General features: G+C 39.2%; 1 protein-coding gene across 1 annotated transcript in view; it reads right to left on the bottom strand.

Annotated features, from left to right (window-relative positions):
• Positions 1-26,434, bottom strand: part of col4a6 (collagen, type IV, alpha 6) — a 582,406-nt gene that overhangs the window by 277,331 nt on the left and 278,641 nt on the right. The window contains exons 16-20 of the mRNA XM_039765772.1: positions 24,427-24,480; positions 19,566-19,629; positions 18,479-18,589; positions 5,336-5,494; positions 94-186 (exon numbers count right to left, since the gene is read on the bottom strand). Coding sequence (XP_039621706.1) covers positions 94-186; positions 5,336-5,494; positions 18,479-18,589; positions 19,566-19,629; positions 24,427-24,480 — 481 coding nt within the window. The remainder of the gene's footprint in view (positions 1-93; positions 187-5,335; positions 5,495-18,478; positions 18,590-19,565; positions 19,630-24,426; positions 24,481-26,434) is intronic.

Below are 26,434 nucleotides of genomic sequence, written 5' to 3'. Positions count from 1 at the left end.
CATTATGTACGATACTTTCTATAATGCCAATAACAAGATTAAGTGTTATTTGATGTAACAGATCAACTGCTATGCATGGAAATTGCACTTTACCTTTAATCCCTTTGTATCCAGTGTCACCAGGTAGTCCTTGAGATCCAGGAGGTCCTGTCACGCCTGCATCTCCAGTCAGAAACTGGCCAGGTGCTGTCAAAATGTTACATAATATATTAATATATTTGGTTCCCCAGAAAAATAATCTAGCTATCTTTCCTGTGATACTGTATATCCACTTCCTAAGGCTGAACACTTGAAAATTTGTGACAGGAGCATTGTTAGAACATTCAAGCTATCACGTGATCAATAAACTTCTGAATGTTTTAGGTCAATTTCACAACTGTAATAAGCCCAGGCAGTTGAAAAAGGTTACCTGCACACCAAAGATCAGAAACATGTGTAGTCTGCTGGGCTTTATGAGTCTGTAATTAGTTGACCGGAATTAAAAAATGGTAGTCCTGGATACCCAAACTACCAATTTGTCCACTGCTGTTTCAGAAATTTGAACCTAAGCCTGAATATATATGAATATTTACTTATTTTTAATACAGGTATTTGAACTCTAATTTTTTTATTATTTGACATCCCTACTGCTGTTTATTTTATTGACAAACTGTCTTGTTTGTTCTCTTCCCTACAACTTCAGGTCTCCAAACCCCCCCTAAAGTTACTTCCTTCAGTGATCCCTTAATCCATCCTACAATAAGTGACACAATAGAAGAGAGGCATTCTTCTCCACAACACAGTGGCAGGTTAAAAAGATGGACAGCTCTGGGGAATTCTTTTCACATATAAACTCATCACCTATTTCTAAGAATAGCTATGCTTAAAGTAAGCAGTGGTTTGGTTTCTCTAGTTTAAAGAAATACTGCTCCAATTAAAAAGTGAAAGAAAAGCGTTTCAACTTGAAGTCAGACAATCTGAAAGTAACAAAGAAGAACAAAAAACACTCATCAAACTGTACATGGAAAAGTACAAACTGCCTTAAAACGAAACCCAATTTCTCCAGAATACATGGCTAAAGAACAATCAGAGTTTATTCATCTCAGTCAACTACAGGAATTCCCATAAGAATTAAAGGCTTTAACTCTTTGAGGGCTGAATATTTTTTCTGAAAAGCACACAAAGCAATTGTTTCACACATAAGTCAACCTAAAACATCAGTTGCTATGTTCCATGGCTGCTGCTGGTGCATGTTCTGCACCTCCATGGACAGCAGGAATGCACGGTGGGCATGCTGCCTGGCTGTCTTCGCACAGCAGGTGGGTGGTCGGTGGCGGTCGCAGTCTAACACAATATGTGGTGGTCCTCCCAGATGAACGCTGCTGTAGGCGCTTCAGTTACATGAAAGTGTTCAGCACCACAATCAGCTGGAGACCGATCAGATGATGCTGGTACCTAAGTTTCGTCGATCTCAAGATCACTTGTATCAAACTTGGAGTCTGACAAGTCAGAGTTCTATTCAACGAAATTATGTAAAATGTCAATGGAGTGTTTTGCTTTGCACATTCGCTTTGGTCTCTCTCCAGATGTCAATGCCATTTTAGAGGTTGTTTGCTCTTCACTACTCAGGCATGCGTAGGGAATCGAGGTTAAACCAACAAAGCTATGTAACTTTCCTTCTAGCAAAGAGAGTCGAACTAAAATGTAAGGCCGATTACCATCCTCTACCCCTGAATTTTGACAAAAGTCGACATCAGCCCTGAAAGAGTTAAAGAATAATGCTCCCATAAAAAAGAACATTCAAATCTTTAAACTTGACCTAGTCATACAAGATGGAATACTGAGAGTCGGAGGAAGACTCAACAAAGCTGCAATACCAGAAGAAGCTAAAGATGCCGTATTCTCCACAACAGTTCACATATTGCTTCTCTTATATTGCAACACATTCACAAAGAAATCAGACAGTGTGGGCAGAATTATGTTCTTGCACAGCTATCCCAGAAATATTGCATACCTCAAGCAAATGCAATTATCAGGAAAATCATTTCAAAGTGTGTAACTTGTAAAATACAATGCAAAAACAGGTGAGCAAAAAATGGCAGATTTGCCAGAAGATCGTTTGTTACCTGTCCAGCCACCTTCATCCAATGTTGGAGTTTATTATTTTGGACTCTTTCAAGTTAAGAGTACAAAGTCTGGTCAAGAGGTATGAAGTAATTTTCACTTGTCTAACAATTAGAGCTGTACACATTGAGACTGCACACATGCTGTCCACCGATTCTTGTATCAGTGCCATATACTGATTCATTTGCAGAAGAGGGCATGTTAAAATCATGTGCTTGGATAATGGAACAAACTTTACTGGTGCAGAAAGGTTATGTGAAGCAATTAAAAATCTTGACCAAAAAATAATTTGCAATGCCATGATGAAGAAAGTAATCAAATGGATTTTCAATCCACCAACATCCTCTCATCAGCGTGGAGTGTGGGAAAGACAAATCAGAAACATAAAGATTTTAAACTCGATACTTAACAAACACTTGACGATGAAAGTCTCCAAACAGTAATGTGTGAAGTTGAATCAATCATCAACAACAGTTCCCTCACAAATACATCATATGTTCCAAATGATTTGGAAGCAATCACACCCAAACACTAGCTGTTAATGGAAACACAGCCCAACATGCCTTCAGGACTGTTGTCTAAAAATGATCAGTATACTCGAAGATGCTGGAAGCAATTTCAATACATGGTTGATTTGTTTTGGAACAGAGGTAGAATTTGCCAATAGTTGAAAAAAACATCAAAAATGGCTTATACCAAGAAGAAATTATGAACCGGGGACATTGTTTTAATAGCAGATGATGCTACACCTTGCAATTCTTGAGTAGTGGGTCGAATCATCAAGACAGTGCCAGATGCCAAAGGTGTAGACAGAATAATTTGTGTGCAGACCAAAACCAGCACACTGGACAGACATGTGAAGAAACTGTGCCTGCTGTAAGAAACAGCTAATTTTAAACATTTGTTTGTAGTTATTTGCTAGTTGTTTGAAAACTATATTTACAGTATTAGAATAGTTTGTGGATCTTATTGAAGTAAAATATAGTAATTGTCTCTGTTCCTGCATAAACATTTAGGGATCAGTTTAAATATCTAGGGGTAAACATCACAAGTAGACATAAAGCTCTTTATCAACAAAATTTCACCGTCTGTATGGAAGAAATTAAGCAAGCCTTGCACAGATGGTCAACTCTTCACCTCACTTTAGCTGGAAGAATTAACATTGTTAAGATGAATATCCTCCCTAAGCTCCTCTTTTTATTTCAAAACATTCCAATATACATCAACAAATTATTTTTTAAGAAATTAGATTCAACCATAACCACATTTATTTGGAATTCAAAACATCCACGTATCCAAAGAGCGAACCTACAAAGGCCAATGCTATATGAGCAATTGGCTGATGGCCTGAATGTGTTTTACTGAATATCTGATAAGCCTAAGGTCACATCCATCACTGGCACTAGCCATCACAGTTTACTGTACAAGCTAATACTCTTTTCTCACCAAAAACTCTTACCATTTAACCTGCACTACCTTCGTTAAATATCTACGAAGAATATATGTTCCAGCTCTTTAATAAACAACATACTGTACCAAGAAAGCAGCAAGTCCAAACAGTGTCTCACACTCCTGCTTGAAAATCTGTGCTGATAAACTGTCCCCTATCTTTAAATGGCTTTTCAACAAATCATTAGTTACAGTATGTGTGGTTTCCTTCACAAACACACCAAATCTAAATAAATCATACATAACATGGCTGAATGACTACAGGCCTGTTGCTTTGACATCTGTGGTCATGAAAACCTTTGAGAGACTGGTGTTAGCTCATGTGAAGGACATGACAGCACCCTGGTGGACCCTCTTCTATTTGCCTACCAAGTAAACAGGTCAGTGGATGATGCAGTCAATATAGGCCGACACTAATTACTTCAACATCTTGAAAACCCATGGACCTATTCAAGGGCTCTGTTTATTGTCTTCAGCTCAGAATTTAACACAAACATCCCTGAACAACTCAGATCTAAACAAATCCAAATTGCTGTCCCTGCCTCCACCTGTCAGTGAATTACAATATTCTGACAAATAGGAAAAAGCAAATAAAATTAGCAAAACTCACATCTACATCCCATACAATCAGCACTAGTGCCCATGCAGGGATGTGAGGTCACCCCACTGCTCTTCTCCTTCTATACAAGTGACTGACCCCTCTGTCAAACTCCTCAAATATGTGGACAGCACAACAATCACCGGTGTCATTATAAATGGTGACAAGTCAGCATACAGAATGGTAATTGAGCAGATGGCCCTTTGGTGTGGTCAGACCAATCCGAAGCTAAACATGCTCAAAACAGCAGAGATGACCCCATTATAACTTCCCTTCTCCATACTTAACAATAATGTGTCAGGTATGGAAACTTTTATGTCTCAGGGATCTAAAATCATCAGAGACTTGGCATGAAAGAACAAGCTGGACACCATAATAAAAAGGCACAACAGAGGATGTACTTCCTACGACAGCTGTGGGATTTTAGTCTACCACAGGAGATGCTGATTCAGTTCTACACAGCAATCATCGGGATGGTTCTAATATCATCGAATACAATGTGGCTTGGATTAGCAACTAAACAGGACAAAAACAGGCTACAATGGATAGTCAGATCTGAGGAAAAGATCATTGCCATTAGTCTTTCCTCCTTAAATGATCTGTTATATTCTAGAGTCATGAAGTGGAAAGGAAAAATCATAACTGACACCTCAAATCCAGACCACAACCTCTTTGAACTTCTCCCATCTGCCAGGTGTTATACATTTTTTGAGTTGGGGCACTTTTTGGATAGTTAGGTAAATGATTTAGCAACATTTTTGTATCAATGCCTTTGTTTAGCTTATTAGAGCTGGTGTATATACCATTTATAAACTTTGGCCTCAGTCTTAAACATTCAATCAAAATGTTTCTGAAAATGTACCCGAAGAAAACACTTTTATACAAGAAGATTTATACACTGTACTAATGCTTTGTTTTTCAATGTGCTAAAAATATCTGTACTGTGAAGATGCTGAATATTTAGTTTTGACCATTTAAACTCAAATATTTTAAGAAAACTTGCCAAGGTCAGGATGATGAAAGTTTGGTATGTTTAACTTTAGTTCCATTTCGATACCAGAAGAGGATATAGTATAACATCAACAAAATGTATACATTTTAGTGAAAATTAATCTGACACTGATCAAATGTAGTTATTTAGCTCCAAAGCTGTTTTGTAATATTATTAAAATAAATTTAACTTACGGACAAAGCTTGGTGAACCAACAGGTCCTTGGTTTCCACGTGGCCCTCGTAACCCTGGTTGCCCAGGTTTTCCTGGTAGTCCATAAGTTGTTCTTCCTGGGTTACCTCTTTCTCCTTTCATTCCTGGTGTACCAGGAAACCCTTGAATCCCAGGTAAACCTAGACAAATGAACGAAAATTTAAAAAAATATGCATTCAATTTGTAACTGTAATTATAAGTAAACAATAGAACATAACATTTTTTATATGATTGATATAAATGGTAAAACATGTAAACACAATCACTATGCATTAATTAGATAATTTTATGAAAGTGCTTTTTCTGTTTCGTCTTTCACAAACTTGGGTTGACAGCACTAAGTACAATCATGGATTAATCATGAACAATAGTCAGTTTGCACCCCTGCACATATTCAAAACAATTTGAGCATTCAGTCTTAATCAGACTCATGCAGACAGTGTCCTAGCTAGGACAGAAATACAGCAGTCTAAAAGAGTGATGCAACATTAATAATCACTCAGTCACAATCAACATTTAATGACACAACTGAAAGGAATTAATGTGAATCCATAATGTCTAAATTGAAAACATTTTATATGACAGTCTGGCAAATTTATTATCAATCAAAAACTGAAATATCTAATTCGTATAAGTACTGAGATCCTTTATTCAGTAAATTGTAGAAGACCCTTTGACAACAGATTCAAGTCCTCTTGGGTAAGTTTCTACAAGCTTTGCATAACTAGATTTGGGCAGTTTATTCCATTTTTTCTGACAGTACCTCTCAAAATTCATTAGATTTGACGAGAAGTCTCTCTAAACTGTTATTAACTGTCACACACGTGCGACTAGGAGCGAGCTGAAGGGACCAAGTGAAGGTAATTACCCGCCAGGCCAGGGGGTGGCAGGGTGCTCTAAACCTTTGTCTGTTATTTCTGCAGATCAAATACAGGAAAACCTACCTGACCTGACGTCACTTCCTGTCCCGGCACCTAGACGGACGTCACTTCCTGTCCCTGCTCCTAGACGGACGCCACTTCCTGTCCCGGCACCCAGACTGACGTCACTTCCGAGTTACAAGATATAAAAGCCTCCATCTTTGCTAAACTCAAACAGTTCAATGTGGAACTCGAATGTGCAACATCACTAATCCTTTGCAGCTAGGAACAATATACGGGTGGCTGCCCCAAACCTTTTGGAAGTGTTGAGACTCGTTCTTTCACAGTGGCGTAGTCAGCAGGATGGCTTCCTGGTGGAAAAGGAAGCCGAACCAACAAAATGTCTCAACACTTTATCATAATGGACCACCAAAGACCTATCAGGTAGGAGAGTACTGTTCTTGTGTTGCCGAGCTGGGGTCTGACAGTGTGTGTCGGGAGAATCTGGGGTATGTTCCGACCCAGTTCTCCTTAAAAAGGACATGGAAGCGTAGGCAGAAGACCTACAGACAAGGGCCGGGTTCTGAAAGGAACACAGTGGGGACTTATTATAGGCTTTCAAGGATGGGGACCGACCCAAAGGAACCCACACAGAAAAATGTCTGTAGAAAAGGTGGGGGTGCTCTAGGTCAGCAGATGAGGGATATAATGAAGTGGAAATACAACCCAGAGAGCAGGCCATGAATCTATGGGCAAAAGTCGGGTGTTGGCTACGGCCATATAATAAAAATGCCCGAAAGATTGTAGAAAAGGTGGCCTGTGCAATTATATTAAATGGCCTACCCACTAAACTCGCCCAGCTGACCTGGGGACAAACATATAACAATATGATCACCCTCCTGGGGATCGTTAACACCATGAGGGAGGAAACCTACTTGGCAGAACCAGAACGGAATCCCTGTAAACCAAGAGGGACTTGTGCCACTAAATTAGGGTCTTTTTCCTACATTGCGGAGCATGCTTTGGAAAACTCTGATGCACGGCGGAGGGCTTCGAGAGGTGACACGAGGGTCTGTGGAGAGACACAGAACGAGGGGCTGGGTGCTCCTGCTAATCCTTTGGCCTTTGCTCATACGGGAGAAATGTTAGTCAATGGCTTTAAAGTACCATCTTTATTTGACTCTGGCAGTAATGTTACCATTGTTGCTCGCCATTTGGTTTTGCCGCGACAAAAGTTAAAAATAAAGACCCGTCTAACCTGTATTCATGGGGACATCCGATCATACGAGTCCACCCGCTGCTGCATTTGCCATAACGGAGTGGTTAAAAAATTAGTAGTGGCGGTGCATGATAATCCTCTGTTCCCCTTGATACTAGGTAGAGATTGGTTCTGATAAAAACTGCGGCAAAACAATCGCTATTCCTACAAAAACACTAGGTCTTGTTATGGGTGCTGATTCTGCATCCTCGGCTGCCTCCACACCGTGTACACAGCCAGTAGGGGAGCAGAATCCGGCCTTACAGAATGACGTGGAAATGGCTGGACTGTCACAGAGCGATACGTCATCTCCAAGCGCTGCGCCGGCTTGGTCTGAAACAACACCTCTTGAGGTCGACTCTGATCCCCTCCGTCGTCTACAATTTCAGTTTAGACAGACACTGCCTTCATTTAAAAGGGAGCAACGGAATGATGACTCCCTTAAATTTGCAAAAAATGCAGTTGTCTTAGTAGATGGCCAGCGCACAACCCATTCCATGCCACAAGGTCCCCACTTTGTATTAAATAATGACCTTTTATATCGGGTGGCAGATCATGAAGGAGAGGTAAGGTCACTGCTCTTAGTTCCACGGACTTACCAGCGACAAGTCTGTGAACTAGCTCATACCCACCTCCTGGAAGCCCATCTGGGCCCTGAGAAAACTTTAGAGCGAATTAAGCTCTGATTTTTTTGGCCTGGGATTTATGAGGAGGTCCGCCGGTTTTTCATGTCCTGCCCGGAATGTCAATTAAGGCAGATTCCTAGGAAGGACCGTGCTCCTTTAATCCCTTTACCCCTAATTGATGTCCCATTCGAACGTATTGAGGTTGACCTGGTGGGACCCCTAGAGCCTTCAGCCAGAGGACATAAATATATAATGGTCCTGGTGGATTATGCTACTCGATATCCTAAAGCTGTTCCATTACTTTCAGCCACTTCCAAAAATATCACACGGGAGTTAGTTGGAGTATTTGCGCGAGTCGGAATCGCTAAAGAAATCCTGACGGATCAAGGGACTCCATTTACCTTGGAGACGTTCAGGGAGACAGCTAAGTTACTGAAAATAAAACATTTAAAGACCTCTGTATATCATCCTGAAACAGATGGTCTAGTCGAGAAGTTTAATCAAACTCTCAAACAGATGTTATGCAAAGTAGTCAATGGGGACGGAAGGAACTGGGATCAGCTCCTACCCCTCGCCCTTTTTGCATATCGGTAAGTCCCACAAGCCTCCTCGGGGTTTTTACCCTTTGAATTATTGTATGGACGACAACCCCGGGGTTTATTGGATATATTAAAAAAAGGATGGGAAGATGAGGCCCTTCTCTCTGTAAATATACTTGTAAATATACAACGCTCAATTATGCGATAGATTTTCAAAAATTAGACCTATCCTACATTCTCACATGGAGAAGGGGCAAGCAGCCCAGGCTCGTTGTTACAACCGTGGCACATCGCTTCGGGAGTTCCACCTGGGGGATTGTGTCATGGTATTGGTTCCTACCTTACACTCCAAATTATTGGCTCATTGGCAAGGCCCATATGAAGTTAAGGAGATGAAGGGTCTGGTCAATTATTTAGTTATCCAACCTAATCGTCGACCTAAAGAGCGGATTTATCATGTCAATTTGCTGAAACCGTGGAAGGAAAGGGATCCCGATCCCTCCTCCGGACAGCCCTGCTCACTTTTCGCTCATAAGTTACACCTTAACTTCGGTGATAATTTGACTCGCCAAGAACGACAGGAGCTCGAAGCAGTTATCCTGTCTGTCCCAGAGGTAGTAAGCGAAATTCCTGGATGAACCTCCCTGATTGCGCATGACATAGTGACGAAACCAGGGGTTATAGTCAGGGAACGCCCATATCGGATTCCCGAAGCAAAAAAGGCAGAAGTGGAGTTGGAGATCAAACGAATGCTGGATCTAGGTGTGATAGAGGAAAGTTTTAGTCCCTGGTCCACTCCAATCGTGTTAGTCAAAAAGCCGGACGGAAGTTGGAGGTTTTGCAATGACTTCCGTCGGCTTAACCAAGTCTCCCAATTCGACACCTATCCGATGCCACTAGTGGATGACCTCCTTGAGCGGCTAGGACATGCCATATTTTTGACTACTCTTGATATGACAAAGGAGTACTGGCAGGTTCCCTTAACGGACTCCGCAAAGGAAAAGACTGCATTTAGCACTGCTAGCGGACGTTGGCAGTATCATGTACTTCGGATGTAATCCATTCGGATTACATGGGGCACCCGCTACCTTCCAACGTCTGGTGGATAAAGTGCTCCGACCCCATAATTCGTACAGTGCTGCCTACTTGGATGACGTTGTCATCTATTTCAGCACATGGAAGGAACATCTACTGCAAGTTGATGCTGTATTATGGACACTAGCAAATGCCCGGACTTCGTATTAATCCAAAGAAATGCTATTTTGGATTGGTTGAAGCCAAATATTTAGGTTACCTAGTGGGCCGGGGTACAGTCAAACCACAATGCTCCAAAATAGATTTCATACTGAATTGCCCCTGTCCGATAACCAAGCGGCAGGAACAAGCAATTCTCGGCTTAGCGGGTTACTATCACCGGTTTGTACCCCGGTTTTCCGAGAGAGCAAAGCCCTTGACAAACCTGACAAAGAAGGGGAAACCTAACCACGTGGTCTTGGATGATAATACTGACGCTGCATTTATTGACCTTAAGCAGGTCCTTACGTCAGCTCCTATTTTGAAGGCACCTGACTTTACATTGCCTTTCATTCTCCAGACGGATGCTTTGGACACAGGTTTTGGTGCCGTGCTGAGCCAAAGTGTTGATGGAGTGGAACACCCCGTGATGTACCTGAGTCGGAAACTGTTGGACCGAGAGGCCAGGTATGCAGCAGTGGAGCGGGAGGCTTTAGCAATTAAATGGGCGATTACGCAGCTGAGGTACTACCTCCTGGGTCGGGAATTCACCCTGGTGACTGACCATGCACCATTACAGTGGATGGCGTAACACCGGGACTGGAATCCACGAGTCACAAGGTGGTTTTTGGACCTACAGCCTTATAAGTTTTTGGTCGTTTATCGTCGAGGTCTGCTGCAGGCCAATGCTGATGCCCATTCCCGGTGCCACGACCTCACGAGCAGGTACGCCCGACCCGATGGGTCTGGGCTGAGGGGGCGCCGTGTCACACACGTGCGACTAGGAGCAAGCTGAAGGGACCAAGTGAATGTAATTACCCACCAGGCCAGGAGGTGGCAGGGTGCTCTAAACCTTTGTCTGTTATTTCTGCAGATCAAATACGGGAAAACCTACCTGACCTGACATCACTTCCTGTCCCGGCAACTAGACGGACATCACTTCCTGTCCCGGCACCTAGACGGACGTCACTTCTTGTCCTGGCACCCAGACAGACGTCACTTCCGGGTTACAAGATATAAAAGCCTCCATCTTTGCTAAACTCAAAAAGTTCAATGTACAACTCGAATGTGCAACATCACTAATCCTTTGCAGCTAGGAACAATATACGGATGGCTGCCCCAAACCTTTTGGAAGTGTTGAGACTCATTCTTTCACATAACATTTGCTACTTGTTAACTGCCACAAATTCAGTGCTTCCTCCCAATGCACTCTCTATGTTCATTTTGAAATTTCTGCACAATACACATTTATTTATTTCATGATTGATCAATTAATTAATTAATTAATTACTATTTCCGGCGCCTCATCCGAGTGGCAGCCTTTGCAGCAGCTCCGTGTATGACTATCTTTTTACATTTTTTCTATTTTTTTTTTCTCAATTCACTGATCACTTCTACCACTTTCTTTTATGTGGAATCGCTCCCTGTACAGTTTTGACTATTTTTACTACTTGACATGGATTTTTACACTCCGAGACTCGCCTATTCAAGTACTCAACTTAAAGCACTGACAAGAAATGCTCATGCCGGTGTGGTTCCTTATTTACCTGACGAGGTAAGAAGACAATATCGGGGCAGCCGAGCCGGCGCAAAGATAAAAGATAAGATAAAACCCAGGCAATTTGAGAGAAAATGGCGTTATAAACCGTCGGTGCCTTCTGTGATCCTGGGAAATGTGAACTCACTACCAAATAAGATCAACGAACTGGCTGTGCTGGTGAAAAATGTCAGAACTTACAGAAAATGCAGCTTGCTGTCTTTTAGTGAAACGTGGCTAACAACTACCATCCCAGATGCTAACGTGGAGCTACCCGGGTTTAGCACAGTTAGAGTGGACAGAGACGCAAGTATCTGCGGGAAGAAGAAAGGAGGAGGACTTGCTCTCTGTGTCAATACAAGATGGTGCAACTCAGGACATGTAAACGTTAAAATCTCCACTTGCTGCAGGGACATCGAACTGTTGGCCATAAATCTGCGTCCCTATTACTTGCCCAGAGAGTTTTAGCACAGTTAGAGCGGACAGAGACGCAAGTACCTGCGGGAAGAAGAAAGGAGGAGGACTCCCTCTCTATGTCAATACAAGATGGTGCAAATCAGGACATTTAAACGTTAAAATCTCCACTTGCTGCAGGGACATCGAACTGTTGGCCGTAAGTCTGCTTCCCTATTACTTGCCTAGAGAGTTCAGACACGTGATTGCTGTTATTGTTTACATCCCCCCTCAAGCGAACGGGAGATAGCGAATGACATCATCCATTCCTCAGTTGCTAAGTTACAAACGCAGCACCCTGAGGCACTTGTGCTAATCTCTGGAGACTTTAACCATGTGACGCTGGACAAAACATTACCTGCCTTCTCCCAGTATGTGGATTGTAACACCCGGGGAAATAGGACTATCGACCTACTGTATGCAAACATTAAAGACGCATACAGCGCCACCCCGCTGCCTGCGCTTGGGAAAGCAGATCATAACCTGGTTCTGCTTCAGCCTCAATACAAACCAAGAGTGAGGGCGCTACCTACAACCACACGCTCATTCAGGAAGTGGTCCCCTAAAGGCAGAGCAGGCTCTGAGAGACTGCTTTGGAACTACAGACTGGGATATACTGCTGGGGTCACATAGTGAGAACATTGAAGACGCTGTTGAATGCACAACTGATTACATCAACTTCTGTATGGACATTGTAGTTCAAGTAAGAACAGTCCGCTGCTATGCTAACAACAAGCCATGGATTACAAGTGACATCAAAGGCCTTTTGAACCAGAAGAAAAGGGCTTTTAAAGGTGGTGATCAGCATGAGCTCAAGTGCGTGCAGAAGGAACTCCGAGTCCAGCTCAGGGCGGCGAAAGAGCAGTACAGGAGAAAGCTGGAGCAGAAGTTGCAGAACAACAGCATGAAGGAAGTGTGGGATGGGATGAAGATTATCACTGGCTGCAGCTCGAAGCGGGGTGCCACCATCGAGACAGACATGGAGAGAGCAAACCAAATGAACAACTTCTTTAATAGGTTTGATCACCCTAACCCACTCTCACCTCGAGTACTGCATCCTCCAACCATCCTTCTGCTGATACCAGCATAGGTGAGACATCCCCACCCACAATTACAGCAGCCCATGTGAGCAGAAAGCTGAGAAGACTTCGTGCCAGCAAAGCAGCGGGTCCAGATGGTGTATCGCCACGACTGCTGCGTTGGAACTGGGGAGTCCTCTACAGCGCATCTTCAACCTGAGCCTGGAACAGGGGAGAGTCCCAAGGCTTTGGAAAACATCTTGTATCACACCAGTCCCAAAGGTATCACGTCCTAGTGAGCTGAATGACTTCCGGCCTGTTGCTCTGACGTCACATCTGATGAAGACCATGGAGCGGCTGGTGCTTCACCACCTGAGGCCACAGGTCCACCACGCCTCGACCCTCTGCAGTTCGCATACCAGGAGAAGGTGGGAGCGGAGGATGCCATCATCTATATGCTACACCGATCCCTCTCCCACTTGGACAGAGGCAGTGGTGCTGTAAGAATTATGTTTTGGACTTCTCTAGTGCCTTCAACACCATCCAACCTCTGCTCCTTAAAGATAAGCTGAATGAGATGGGAGTAGACTCACACCTGGTGGCATGGATCGTGGACTATCTTACAGACAGACCTCAATATGTGCGTCTTGGGAACTGCAGGTCTGACATTGTAGTCAGCAACACAGAGGCGCCGCAGGGGACTGTACTTTCTCCGGTCCTGTTCAATCTATATACATCAGACTTCCAATATGACTCGAGTCCTGCCACGTGCAAAAGTTCGCTGATGACACTGCTATTGTGGGCTGCATCAGGAGTGGGCAGGAGGAGGAGTACAGGAAGCTAATCAAAGACTTTGTTAAATGGTGCGACTCAAACCACTTACACCTTAACACCAGCAAGACCAAGGAGCTGGTGGTGGATTTTAGGAGGCCCAGGCCCCTCATGGACCCTGTGATCATCAGAGGTGACTGTGTGCAGAGGGTGCAGACCTATAAATATCTGGGAGTGCAGCTGGATGACAAATTGGACTGGACTGCCAATACTGATGCTCTGTGTAAGAAAGGTCAGAGCCGACTATACTTTCTTAGAAGGTTGGCGTCCTTCAACATCTGCAATAAGATGCTGCAGATGTTCTACCAGACGGTTGTTGCAAGTGCCCTCTTCTACGCGGTGGTGTGCTGGGGAGGCAGCATAAAGATGAAAGACGCCTCACGCCTGGACAAACTTGTTAAGAAGGCAGGCTCTATTGTAGGAGTAAAGTTGGACAGTTTAACATCTGTGGCAGAGCGACGGGCATTAAGCAAACTCCTGTCAATCATGAAGAATCCACTGCATCCACTGAACAGTGTCATTTCCAGGCAGAGGAGTAGCTTCAGTGACAGACTTTTGTCACTGTCTTGCTCCACTGACAGACTGAGGAGATCATTCCTCCCCCACACTATGCGACTCTTCAATTCCATCCGGGGGAGTAAATGCTAACATTACTCAAAGTTATTGTCTGCTTTTACATGCATTTTTATTACTATTTAATTTAATATTGTTTTTTGTATCAGTATACTGCTGCTGGATTATGTGAATTTCCCCTTGGGATTAATAAAGTATCTATCTATCTATCTATCTATCTATCTATCTATCTTAATCAATCAATTGAACGATTTATTAGTTGTTGTATTTGTCCTGTGAGTCTGTATTCTTGATTTTTGTTAATGCTGCTGTATGCATTGGAATTCCCCTTGGGATTCATATAGTTTATGGTTTCAAATTTTATCTTCAGGTCTTTCCATAGATAGGGCCACTTAAGTACAGTCAGAAGCTTGGCCTGCACCCACTCCCGCATTATCTTGGTTGTATGCTTTGGGTCTGAGGTCATATGCACTCTGGAGCAGGTTTTCTTCAAGGATTTCTCTCTATTTCACTGTATTCATCCTTCATTCAATAGTGACCAGTCTTCCTGTCCCTGCCGCTGAGAAGCACTTACCCAAAGCATGATGCTTCCACCATGCTTCATCATAGGTACGGTATTAGGCAGGTGATGAGCAGTGCCTGGTCTTCACCAGGCATAGTACCTGCAGTCATGTTCAAAGAGTTCAGTTTTTGTTTCAACAGACAGGAGAATTTTTTTCCTCATGCTCTCAGGGTCTTTTAAATATCATTTGGCAAACTCCAATTGGGCTGTCATATCTGCCATATGCCTTTTTAGTAAATAGTGGCTTCCATCTAGCCACTCTACCATAAATGCCTGATTGATGCAGTGCTGCCGAGATGGTCACCCTTAAAATAGGTTCCCTTATCTCAACAGATGTCTTCTGAAGCCCTATTAGAATAACTATTTGGTTCTTAGTTATCTCCCTGACCAAGACCCTTCTTGCCTGGTTACTCAGTTTGGCTAGTTTGGCTAATTCTAGGTAGAGTGCGGCTGGTTCCAGATGTTTAAATTTAATATTTATTGAGGTGACTGTGCTCCTGAGAAAACTAAATGCTTTAGAAATGATTTTACACCAATATCCTGATTCCTGCCTCTCCACAAACATATCATGGAGATATACAATGAGTTCTGTTGACTTCATGGCTTTGTTTTTGTCCTGACATGTAGTGTGAATTGTGGGGTGTTATATACATAGGTGTATGCCTTTCTAAATTATTTCCAATCGATTATGTTTCCCACAGGTAGACACCATTCAAGTTCTTGATGATAATAAAAGAAAACAGGATGTAACTGACCACAATATGGAGTGCCACAGCAAACAGTTTGAACTCATCTGAATGAGAAATTTCGATTTATGATTTTTATTAAACGTTCAAACGTATCTAAAAACATGTTTTCCCTTTTGCATTACCAGTTACAGACTGTTGTCTGATGGGCAGAAATGGCTAATTTATCCATTTAAAATGACATCTACAAACACAATAAATTGTGTAGAATGTGAAAGGGATCTGAATACTTTCTGAATCCAATGTAAAGCATAAACTGACACTAGAATTCCTGAAGCCTCTTGAAAAAGTTTCTCCTTTAGGTATGTGTTCAGCATTTCTTGTCTCACCTCACATTTTCTTTCATCCTACACTTACCTAGATCTTTGTAGACATGGAACACACATGAAAGCATGTGTTGCAAATAATGATCTAGTGTATTATTTGCCCTATACAACTCCAGGCACATCACACACAGATAAGGAGCCTTGGGTTGAGCTGGGAGAACTTTTTGCCCGAGCTGAGCTCCATCAAGGTGGGGGATGGGACAGCAGGTTGCTTGCTGCTTGTGCTGATCAATGCATTTACAAAACAAAAGATGTTGACGGAGAGGTGCAAAGGGATTTAAGGTGGGCTGGGATTACGTGTTTTTTAGTAGGAGTGTTAAATCTGTCACTAAAAGATCAAGAGTGAAACAAATTTACAAATTAATTTTTGTAAATGGTAAAAAAGGAAGTTGTTTTTAAATTTTGTTAAAAACTGGTGGCCCATTTTTTTTGGTAGAAATTACTTTAAATAGTAATGCTGTCCCACATATTTCAATTTGGTCCAAAGGACTTCAACTTTTGCTTTTCCAAACATTCCAAAATTGGAGTCATTATTGACTCTGACCTTTACTGTATTTGAATGTTTATCTTAAATGAATAATGAGGAGATATTAAAGACTATATACATAAGTTGGTCTGGGTAACAGCACTGATCTCCTGATTCAATTAATTTACAATTCACAATACCGTTCAAAATTTGATCCAATATCGATTTTGACTGATATATTTGAAGTGGTGCCTTTTTTTAGAAATTACTTAACCATGCATAGAGAATGTTAATATAATGTGACAAATTTCAGTAACAGTTTATTTGAAGGGTGTCTACATAGTGACTTCATAACATATCAATAAGCATGAAATAACAATTAAGAAAAAATACTTGATTAGTATTGAAAAGTTAACATCAATATTTGAAAGATGTTGGACATAATATCATTGCTCTTTAGAAAAATCAAAACTTTTTTCATAGCACCATGGTTTAACATATGCTTCACCACATCAGAGTCCACACATACTATGGGGGGCTGCTTGTTTTAACAGAATGCAATGGCATCTACTTTACAAAACATCCATATCGTCTTGTGAATAATATTATTATAAAATAATGAAATATTGCTTCTCAAATAATAAATGATATTCAATAATCTATTCATCTGTTATGATCCTCCACGTAAGCACCCTTCAACTAAACTGTTACACAAATTTATTTTCCTATTGGAAATTTTAAATAATTTTGAATTAGCTGAAATTAAAGATACAGCAGGAAGTCTCGTGCCTTGCTGTAATGCTACAAGTTACACATATCTTCAGTTGTTTATTTGTAGCAGTCACATTAATCAGTCTAGAAAATGTGTACTGACAGTCTTCAGACAAAAATTTAATATTTTAAAACTGGGATCTAGAGCCGCTGCTTGTTGATGGGATTGACAAAATGAACATAAAAGAAAAAGAGCTAGCCATCATGACTGGTAATGCCATTATTATGGAGCTACTTGAAGTCGGCTGCTTTGTGCACCCACTCACTTTTGTATTGCAGGTTGTTCTGAAAAGTCCAACAATTGTCCACTTGCTTTTGCCGGGTAAGGCTCATTGCATACTTTTTCCACCGCAGCAGTACAGCAAACCACATGATTACAGAGAAGCAACATTTATTGGACTTAGTAAAACACAAACTTGTGATTAATGTGGTCGCACAATGAAATTGCACATTGGCATTGCTAGAAAGGCTCTTGGAACAACAATAAGTCATCTTGGCAGCTTTATATATATAGGCAGAAAAGCTGCTTCCAGTGTCACTGGCATGCAGCACGCCTTGTCTGCAACACATCTGCCACAGGTGCCCAGTCATTTTTAATATGATTGTTATGTAGGAACCTGCTGCCCTGGATGTTCATCTGTCATAAGTTAGGGCTACTCTCTCCACTAGCCTGAGAAACATGGCAATTCTTTAGCCACGGTACAATAACTTCACTCAGAAGCTTTCTGGTTAGTATGGCATACTTCAGTTGAGAAATGAGTATCATTTATCAAAAGCCTTAGTTTTCAACAATGGTATACGGTCTCATATCTTTACAGATAAAAACTGCAAAAGATTGTTATTTTTCAGGAACTGGCAAATTAAACAGAAGCTTGCAGCTACCTGCCATTTCCAATGTAGATTGTTTAGGCTCTACACATTTGAATACTCATTGGATTGCGTTTATGGGTGACCCCACGGGTCTTGCCTCCCCCCTACCACATCAATCAGCACCCAGCTATCAGTCTTCCGTGCTGTACTCTGCCCTCCCTCGATTGGACCTAACAGACACTTAAAACAAAAAAGACTTCAGCTTGGCTGAGACGCTACAATACTTACAACTGTTACTGCTTTCATATTCTGTACCTTACTCTGCATATGTATTGCGTGTTAATTCTCTTTTTCAAAAGAATATATTCAAACATGAACTATGTCAGTATGCTATATTTGTTAGCTATAAAATTTCTTCAGAAATGTAATGACTTCTTCAAATTATTCTTAAGATTTGCGAAAAAGAGGACAAGCTTGTAGAAGAGAAAATTATTACAAATTAGTCTTATGATACCTGAAGAAGTGGCTGGTAGACCTGGAAGTCCTGGTTTCCCCGGTTCACCTGGAAGTCCTGGATCTCCTCTGTATCCTGGAGGTCCTTCTGGCCCATAGTCTCCATATATGCCTTAAAAGGAAATTAAACCCTTATTAAAAGTTTGATGTTGCTCCACTAAACCATACAAAATAAGTTACTTTATGTATTATTATGTTTAATTTGGTCATTTTCCCTAAAAATAATAATACCAACTAGTACAAATTGTACAAGAAAACATCATATCAGACTATCCAGCATTACTTGGTATAAAGTAATAAGGTAAGAGTTACTTAAATAGTTCTGATAAAAAAGATAAAACAAAAGTGAAAATCTACTCAGTTGTTGTTTTAATGAAAGGCATTTTATTACTTACAATCTACCATGTCATATTACTAATGCAACAATTAATTATTACTATTGTACATTAATTACACTTATACAAAACAAGCACCCATATGGTCTTCTTAGTTCAACTAATAGTAGATAATTATATGGTTATAATTTTTTGTAAATCAATCACATGATAATTTCAATATACATATTTATTAATCATTTGAATGCAATTTCTTATATGATCAAATCTAAAAACCACATCCATTAATGTAGCAAAAGAAAGTGAAAGCACAATTAGGAGAAAAAGAAAAAAAATGAAAGATGCTGAAGCACATAAGGTTAAATTGCTTTTCAAATTTAGATATTATCTGAATGTTTTGCTTACTAAGAAAAACATATAAAAACAATATTTTAATTTAACTTTTTGTAGGACTAATTGATTTGTATTGGGGTAAGTTTTTTTTCTTCTCATATGCACATGTAATGTTATAATCAGTATGTATCATTTATTATTTCATAACTAGTTGCAAATTAAATATAATGATGAATGGGTGTTTCACAAATTTATTTTTGCCATTTTTTGGTAGATTCTACCATTAGTATTCAAGAATAACAATCACAAATATGAAAAAAACAATAAAATGTTTGAATTTTTTATATAAAACAAGCACATTCCCATCTGAAGGAGAAATATTTACAAAAACAGAAAGTACTTATTAAATTAAAAATTTACCTTTAGAAACATTTCCTATGGAATATGCTGGTTCACCGGGTGGGCCAACATCTCCAGAATCTCCCTGAAATAAAATTTACATAGTAACTTAAAATATTCATTTCCTGAATCCTGAGATAGATTTTGCTTCTTCTTCAGTTTGGATATTGAATTTGTAATCGCCTGCTTTTGTCTTTTCGACTCATATCATAAGTATACATATACAGCACAACAACTACAATTGGAACATCTGTGGTCATGGTTTTCATTCATGAATGGAACAGCCAAGCTAAAGAGTTTTATTACATTAAAATAACTGTCCACTCCATAAGCATTTAGTTCCAGGGCAGAAAAGCGTGGCACATAAACCATTTCAAAAACCAAAAAACTTTTTTGTCTTTTTCCACATAAAACTTGGACTGATGAAAAACTCTGTGAAAACACTGAACAAAGGAAGGTTAAATATACACATAGATGTTTCCATGAATCACTGACGCCAAAATTAAGGACAGCTTATCTGTTGTTCCACACATCAGACACATCATCAATGACAAGTGGCTCAAAGATCTGTTAGTATGGACGAAGTAAATTGCATGGAAGACATTCAAGGATGTTTTTACGAATTTTGTTGACACTACATCTACTGAATGACAACATTCTTCAAGCTATCGAAACCATAAAGTGGAATATGCTGCTAAATATTCATATTCTGCATTCACATTTGGACTTTTTCCCTGATAATATTGGTGTCCCGACTGACAAACACGGTGACAAACAAGGTTTGCATTGATGGAAAAGCAGTATTAGAACAATTGGAAACCATCAATACTGGCTGACTATTGTAGGATAAGAAGCATCAGATACCGAATACAAATAAAAATCATCAGCAAAACATTTTTACCTCATTCGAATTAATGCTATGTGTAGGTTTCATTAAGCAATTTAACATGCTAAACTGAATAAAAGTTACTTTTATGTTTCTCCAAAATCCAATGTATTACAGTCAACCTGAAACTAAGTTTATTTTCAGCTTGAAGCTGTCTATCATAATCACCAATAGGTTTTTAAAAAGAAAAAGAAATAAGGGATGTAGAAACCTATTCATTTATGCTACACCCTTACATACTTTGTCATGAGGTATTATATCCTAAGGAACAAAATGTGCCTCTGTTCATCTTCTCATACAGCAAAATATGACAACTGAGCATAAGATATAATTAAAGAACATTCACATCCATGTCATACCCAGTTTATCTAGTGATTATTGTTTATCCAGACATGCACACCTCTTAACTACAATCCTTAATGCTTTACTATGTATCTTGATGTGCACGTAATATTAACCCCTTAAGTTTTCATGATTCCTTAAATTAACATGGAATTTAAAATGCAATGATACCATTTGATTTGTAGTTCTTTAAGTACAAAAGCCAATATTTACACATCTATTATTTTAAGCCACCATCCAACAACAGGTTGCAAAACTTTAAAAAATGTCAATATAATTAGCAACATATATTAACAGATGCCAAGGTCTTTAGGCAAACCTTCCTCTTTAGCTCCTATGTTGTCTATGATGTTTCAGATGTTTTTTATGTATTTTTATTGTGTATGAATGATTATGTGTGAACCCATGTACTATTGCTGACTTCCTACAGTCACACTAGTTCTGCACTGTACATAGTTATTGGTTGTGCTTTGGCTAAATTTTTTTTCTGTGATCTGGAAACATTTGGCTTTTTTTTTTTCAAAAGAGTACCAGTTCCTACAAAAACATGAAAAATGTTACTGAATGAATTTTATGAGAATTAACCCAACAGTTACAGAGTTTTAAATGCGTTTCAGTGTGAGACCTCAGTTTGTCATATCTGTCACATTTTTAGATTTCAGGACACATTTAAGATTTTCTACTTAATACATACACTATAACGATCTTTTTTGCCTTTTTATGTGGCAAAAACTGAAAATCTGAAAATACTGCCACTTTGTTATAGCCAATATCTTGATTTTGGCCACCTGACCCAAAGCTAATAATTATAAAATTGTAGCAGTAGTAGTATTAGTGAGAACTGCATCTCCCAGCAGTCCCTGCAGGGGCTGTTGGGGTCAAAGGTGGTCAAAGTAGTTTAAAAGGAAGGCAGGTGGCCAAAGGAAAAAAAGTTTGTTTTGTTGTTGTATTTTGGTTCCGTTTACCTGTGAGACTGCTTACTGTTTAAGCCGTAATTAGTTTTGTGTCCTAGATTGTATTTGTTATTGGGGTCTGGATTGTCTTCTGTCTACCTGTGTCCTGAGGACTTTTTATGGATTCATTGGCTTCCCTGCAAGAAAAGGAGCGCTCCTGAACCATCCATCCATCTTCACCCTTACAGTGTCTACAGGTAGGACTGTTTTTCACTCCCTTGCAGTGTGCAGATCTCTGGACTCACTATCGTCATCTTTCATTTCATCTGGTGTTGTTTCCATTAACTTTGCTGTGTGGAGTTGTTTGTGTTTATATGCTTGTAATATCGCCGTAGGGGTTCTGGGGTGGTATTATTGTTTTCATTTATATCCTTTAATTTCATTATATTCTTAATTGTCGTTAGTTCCCAGTGTGCTTTATTTTGTCTCTGTTTGAGTGTGTGTGGGTCGTTCCAAGGCTGGGGGCGTCCCTGGGATCTCCTCTACAAAAATACATAAATTTTATATAAATAAAAAAATAAATAAATCACCGTCATATTGACGGTGTGAACCTTAGCGACACCTGACCGCTACAAAATAGTTTATAGAATGTACTATTTAATGCTTTTGTACTATATGCCCAAATACTCTAAAATGAATTACTTTTTTAATATATACATTTTTATATACCTCCGTGTAAAAGACAAATTTTACACACAGTATTAAGATAAATATTACACTTTTATTATGGTATCTTGTGTACAATAAATATTTGAACAAAAAGTGGTATTAAGAAGGACTTTATATGTCGAGTGTGTTATTTATGAAAACTTTTAAGAAAAAAAATATCAAGAGCCAAGATGCCACATTACCTTGAAACTGAATTTAAACAAACAGCACCAGATGTTGTTTAAAAACAACGGATGAATATTTTCAACTTTACTTTAGGTACTGCTAAAAGATTTACAACTAATAAGTAAATGACTTTAAGGATGCTAAGAAGCATTATGTAGTGTGTGTCACTGACTTATTAATGAAATTTATTATAAAGTGTTGTCAAGATCTCATAGGGTTACTTTTCAATATAGCCCTCTTATAACAAACATTTCAAAGTAATTATTTAGAAAAGCTTTTATATACTCAAGGTAGCCAACTGGATTTTGTCAGAACATCTTTCCTTTTATTTTTCAAAGCTAAAATAAAAATGATCTTTACCACCTGCAAGACAAGCAACTCTGCCAATATCAGTATGCCAAGTTTGAAAGGATAACAGAACATCTGGTGTATCCCAATAGGACCAGTTGTACATGGCACACTTTATGTGACAGACCAGCATGCTCAAATAAAAGAAGAAAAAGGAGAAACTCTGGATTTGTAGTTTTGAATATTTGATTTTGTTCAGTGGACAGATTAAATATTAATTTGTAAATTTGTAATAAAAAAAACAATCAGTTTAGGAATGAAAACATTTATTGTTCTGTAGAACAAAGGGAAAATCTTTTTATTTTCTAGTCTGATGGATAGTAATTGATAAAGGCCAAAAGTTTTAAGAACAAGAACTTTAGATATAATTCCACCTTCTAAACTAATTACTTGCTTATAAATCACACATATACTAAATTATATTCTCTAAAGAAATCAGCATTATACTATTTAGTGTGTTTTGACTAATGGATTTTTAGGGCAGAAAAATCCCCTTTAACATTTAGATTTGCTTACATGCATGACTAGTCTAACACTGCATACTTGCTAAATCTGGAAAAGATTCTATCAGCTCAGATTGTAGATAATTTTAGTAGTATTAGGTTTTGATTTAGATTTTTGTACAACTGCCCTTAAATCATTTTGGATGAACCACCCCGCCCCCCCCTTGTTTATTTCAGTATTAGTTTGAAAGTGCAGGACTACCATTTTAGAAAAATAATCAAAAAGACTCTCAGCAGTCTGATTTTGATTATGACCTACGTACAGTACTAAAAAGTCTTGAGATGCAGGATATGATTAACATATCAGGAAATGTTGCATTTAGGTGGTTAACATCTGTGCTTAAGTACTTACCATAAACTATACCCTTCACTGTAATAACATTAGTATGTAAATAATCTATATGAAAGTCTGACCATTCATCTGCAAGAACATGTCTGCTGAAGTGTCTTTAAATTCCATGATGGATAGTTTTGTGGTTTGTATGATTGGCTCTATTTCTGTAAAGATGACATCTTGCTTTTGCTTTTGTCATGCTTTAAGTTAGACAGTAAAGGCAACTCATCTGAGCATCATGAGTATTCTTCGCCCCAGTGCAACCACAGGAAAGAAGAATGACCTCTTCTCTGTCTTATCATTGTGCCTGAGATAGTCTAATATGTGGTATTTTCACATATTTTTGTCTCTCTTTATAAAGACAATCTCATGGTTATTTTAATTGATATTTGAGAGAAAATCTTTGGTAGAGGGAAAAAAACCACTTTCATGCAATATCAGTTACCTTTGCTCATCAAAGAATTTTGTAAAAGACCCACTAATCTCAATTCTGTCTTACCAATGTTTTTTTTAATTACTGTTCAGAAAGGTGTTCAGTAACTGAAAACACATTATTTTTGAAAATCAGTTATGACAGAACTAGAACACTAATGACTAAACAACAATAGGCAAGTTGGTCTTCTTTTACCTTCTGTTTATGCCCTAAAGAAAATGCATTCAATTAGGAAAAAGAAATTCTTACTTTTTGTCCAAAAAATCCATTTCTTCCAGGCAATCCTGGATATCCTGCTTGCCCCTGTAATGAAGAAATAAAAAGCTTCTTAATGAATAAACACTTAATATTAGAACATTAATTACTGTGTCAACATTTTGCTCAATAAAACAGAAATAAATAATAAAATATGAGAAAAATACACTTTGCTTTCATTTCTTGTGATCTTTGTCTTTATCTTAGTTATGATAATTTTTTATTTATTTTTATTGGGTGGCATGTTGATGGTTTAGTGTGGCTGCCTTACAGTTCCAGCAGACTGATAACAGTTTATGCTTGAACATTCTGTATTGCTTTTTCTCTGCACATTCTTTGCTTCTCACATCTCAAACACATGAATGTTAGCCCTTCTGGCAAGTGTAACATGGTGTGATGCAGATGTATGATCATGGCTTCCAATAAACATACACGCTTCCCTACGAAAGCTGGACTGAGTGGTTTACATGGATAGATGTTTCTTTAAGTAAATAAATGAGGATAGCAAAGACCACAACAAAGTAGATATCTTACAAAGTTAAACTAATAAATAAAAATTATGTTAACAATACCCAGATACTATTGAAAACTTAACATTTTCAAGATAAGTTGAAAGTTACAGTCTCATTTAGAAAAGATACTATAGGAAAATTTCTAGTCACTAATATGAATGATGGCTACAGTATGAATAAGGAAGATTGCAAAGAGAGAGAGATTAAATTGTAACAAGAAAAGTTTCAGTTACTAATGTTAAAGCCTACCAAGATTAGAGGAGGTCTAGAAAAACAGTGAGATCATTAGGAACATTTTCTAGATACAGACGGAGAGAATATATGGAAAGTATTTTGAATTTATATTTGTGTAACTTGGTTAGACAGCCCTGGCTAGTAAATAAAGTGGTCAGTTAAAGATGAGTAGGCCTGGATCTATTCTTAACATGAAAGAGTTGCTAGATGTCTAAAACAGCATAAATGTATAGGAAGCAGAATACAACTGTATACAACTTTCAGCTTCTAAACACTGCGTTTGGCATTTGAAAAAGAGGAAAAAGTATTTTTTTTTCAAAAATGCTGATATAAGCAGTGGAATACCATCAGAGATTCACTAAATTATGGATTCATGTGCTTTCTTCAGTTCTTCCATTATCACAATTATATTTAAACACAAAACATCTTCTTTGGTGAGTATGGAAAAATTCAGGAGGTCTTTCAAAGATGAAAAAGTGGGCATGTCCAAGAGCAATCTGGTTGTGGCAGATGGCCGAGGCCTATTCCCAGCCGGGACGCCCCTTCTGTATATGGTCCTGGGAACAGACATGGGCTGCATAATACCTCCCCCAACCTGCAGGGCTTCACAGGAGTTGGAGTTGGTTACAGCCCTGTTGGGATCCAAAGGGGCCACCAGGTAGTGCTGCAACAACTGCTGAGCCCTCTTGGGCGGGTTTTTTTTGCCACACCCGGAACTGCTGCCGGATGTAGGTCAACAAGCACCTGTAGCACTTCTGGGGGTGTTATAAAAGGAGCCAGCAGTCATTACTCCGGGAGCCAGAGTCGGGAGGAGGGAGACAACGCTTGCCCATGAGGAGTGGTGGTGAAGAGGTGATTATTTGTGTTTGTGCTTTTTGGTCTTTGTGGGACTGTGTTGTGCCTGTGGGACACGAGGATGATGTGCCCTACAGGTGAAGAAAATAAAAGTTTATTTCTTTTACACATGTGCCTCTCGTGTTTGTCTGTGTCAGGTCGGCACTGGTGAAGCGCTTTTGTCACATGGTATAATAAGTGTGTTATTTCCATTAATTGATCAATTTTAACTAAACTAAATGACAACAAATGCCTCATTATAATAGATGTGAATGGCCAAAACCTCACTGCTTAGTCCCAGAAATATAATAATGGATCTTAGTGCCACAGACCTGAATTTGCATCCTTTGTAAAAAAAGTGCATTTAATTTAGCCCTTATTCTTAACATTTAACATTTATCCACTAAGAAGAATCAATCTTT

Source organism: Polypterus senegalus, chromosome 10 (assembly GCF_016835505.1).
Source record: "Polypterus senegalus isolate Bchr_013 chromosome 10, ASM1683550v1, whole genome shotgun sequence".
Lineage (NCBI taxonomy): Eukaryota > Metazoa > Chordata > Cladistia > Polypteriformes > Polypteridae > Polypterus > Polypterus senegalus.
The sequence above is the reverse complement of the archived record's forward strand: the minus strand, read 5'-3'. Positions and strand labels throughout refer to the sequence as shown.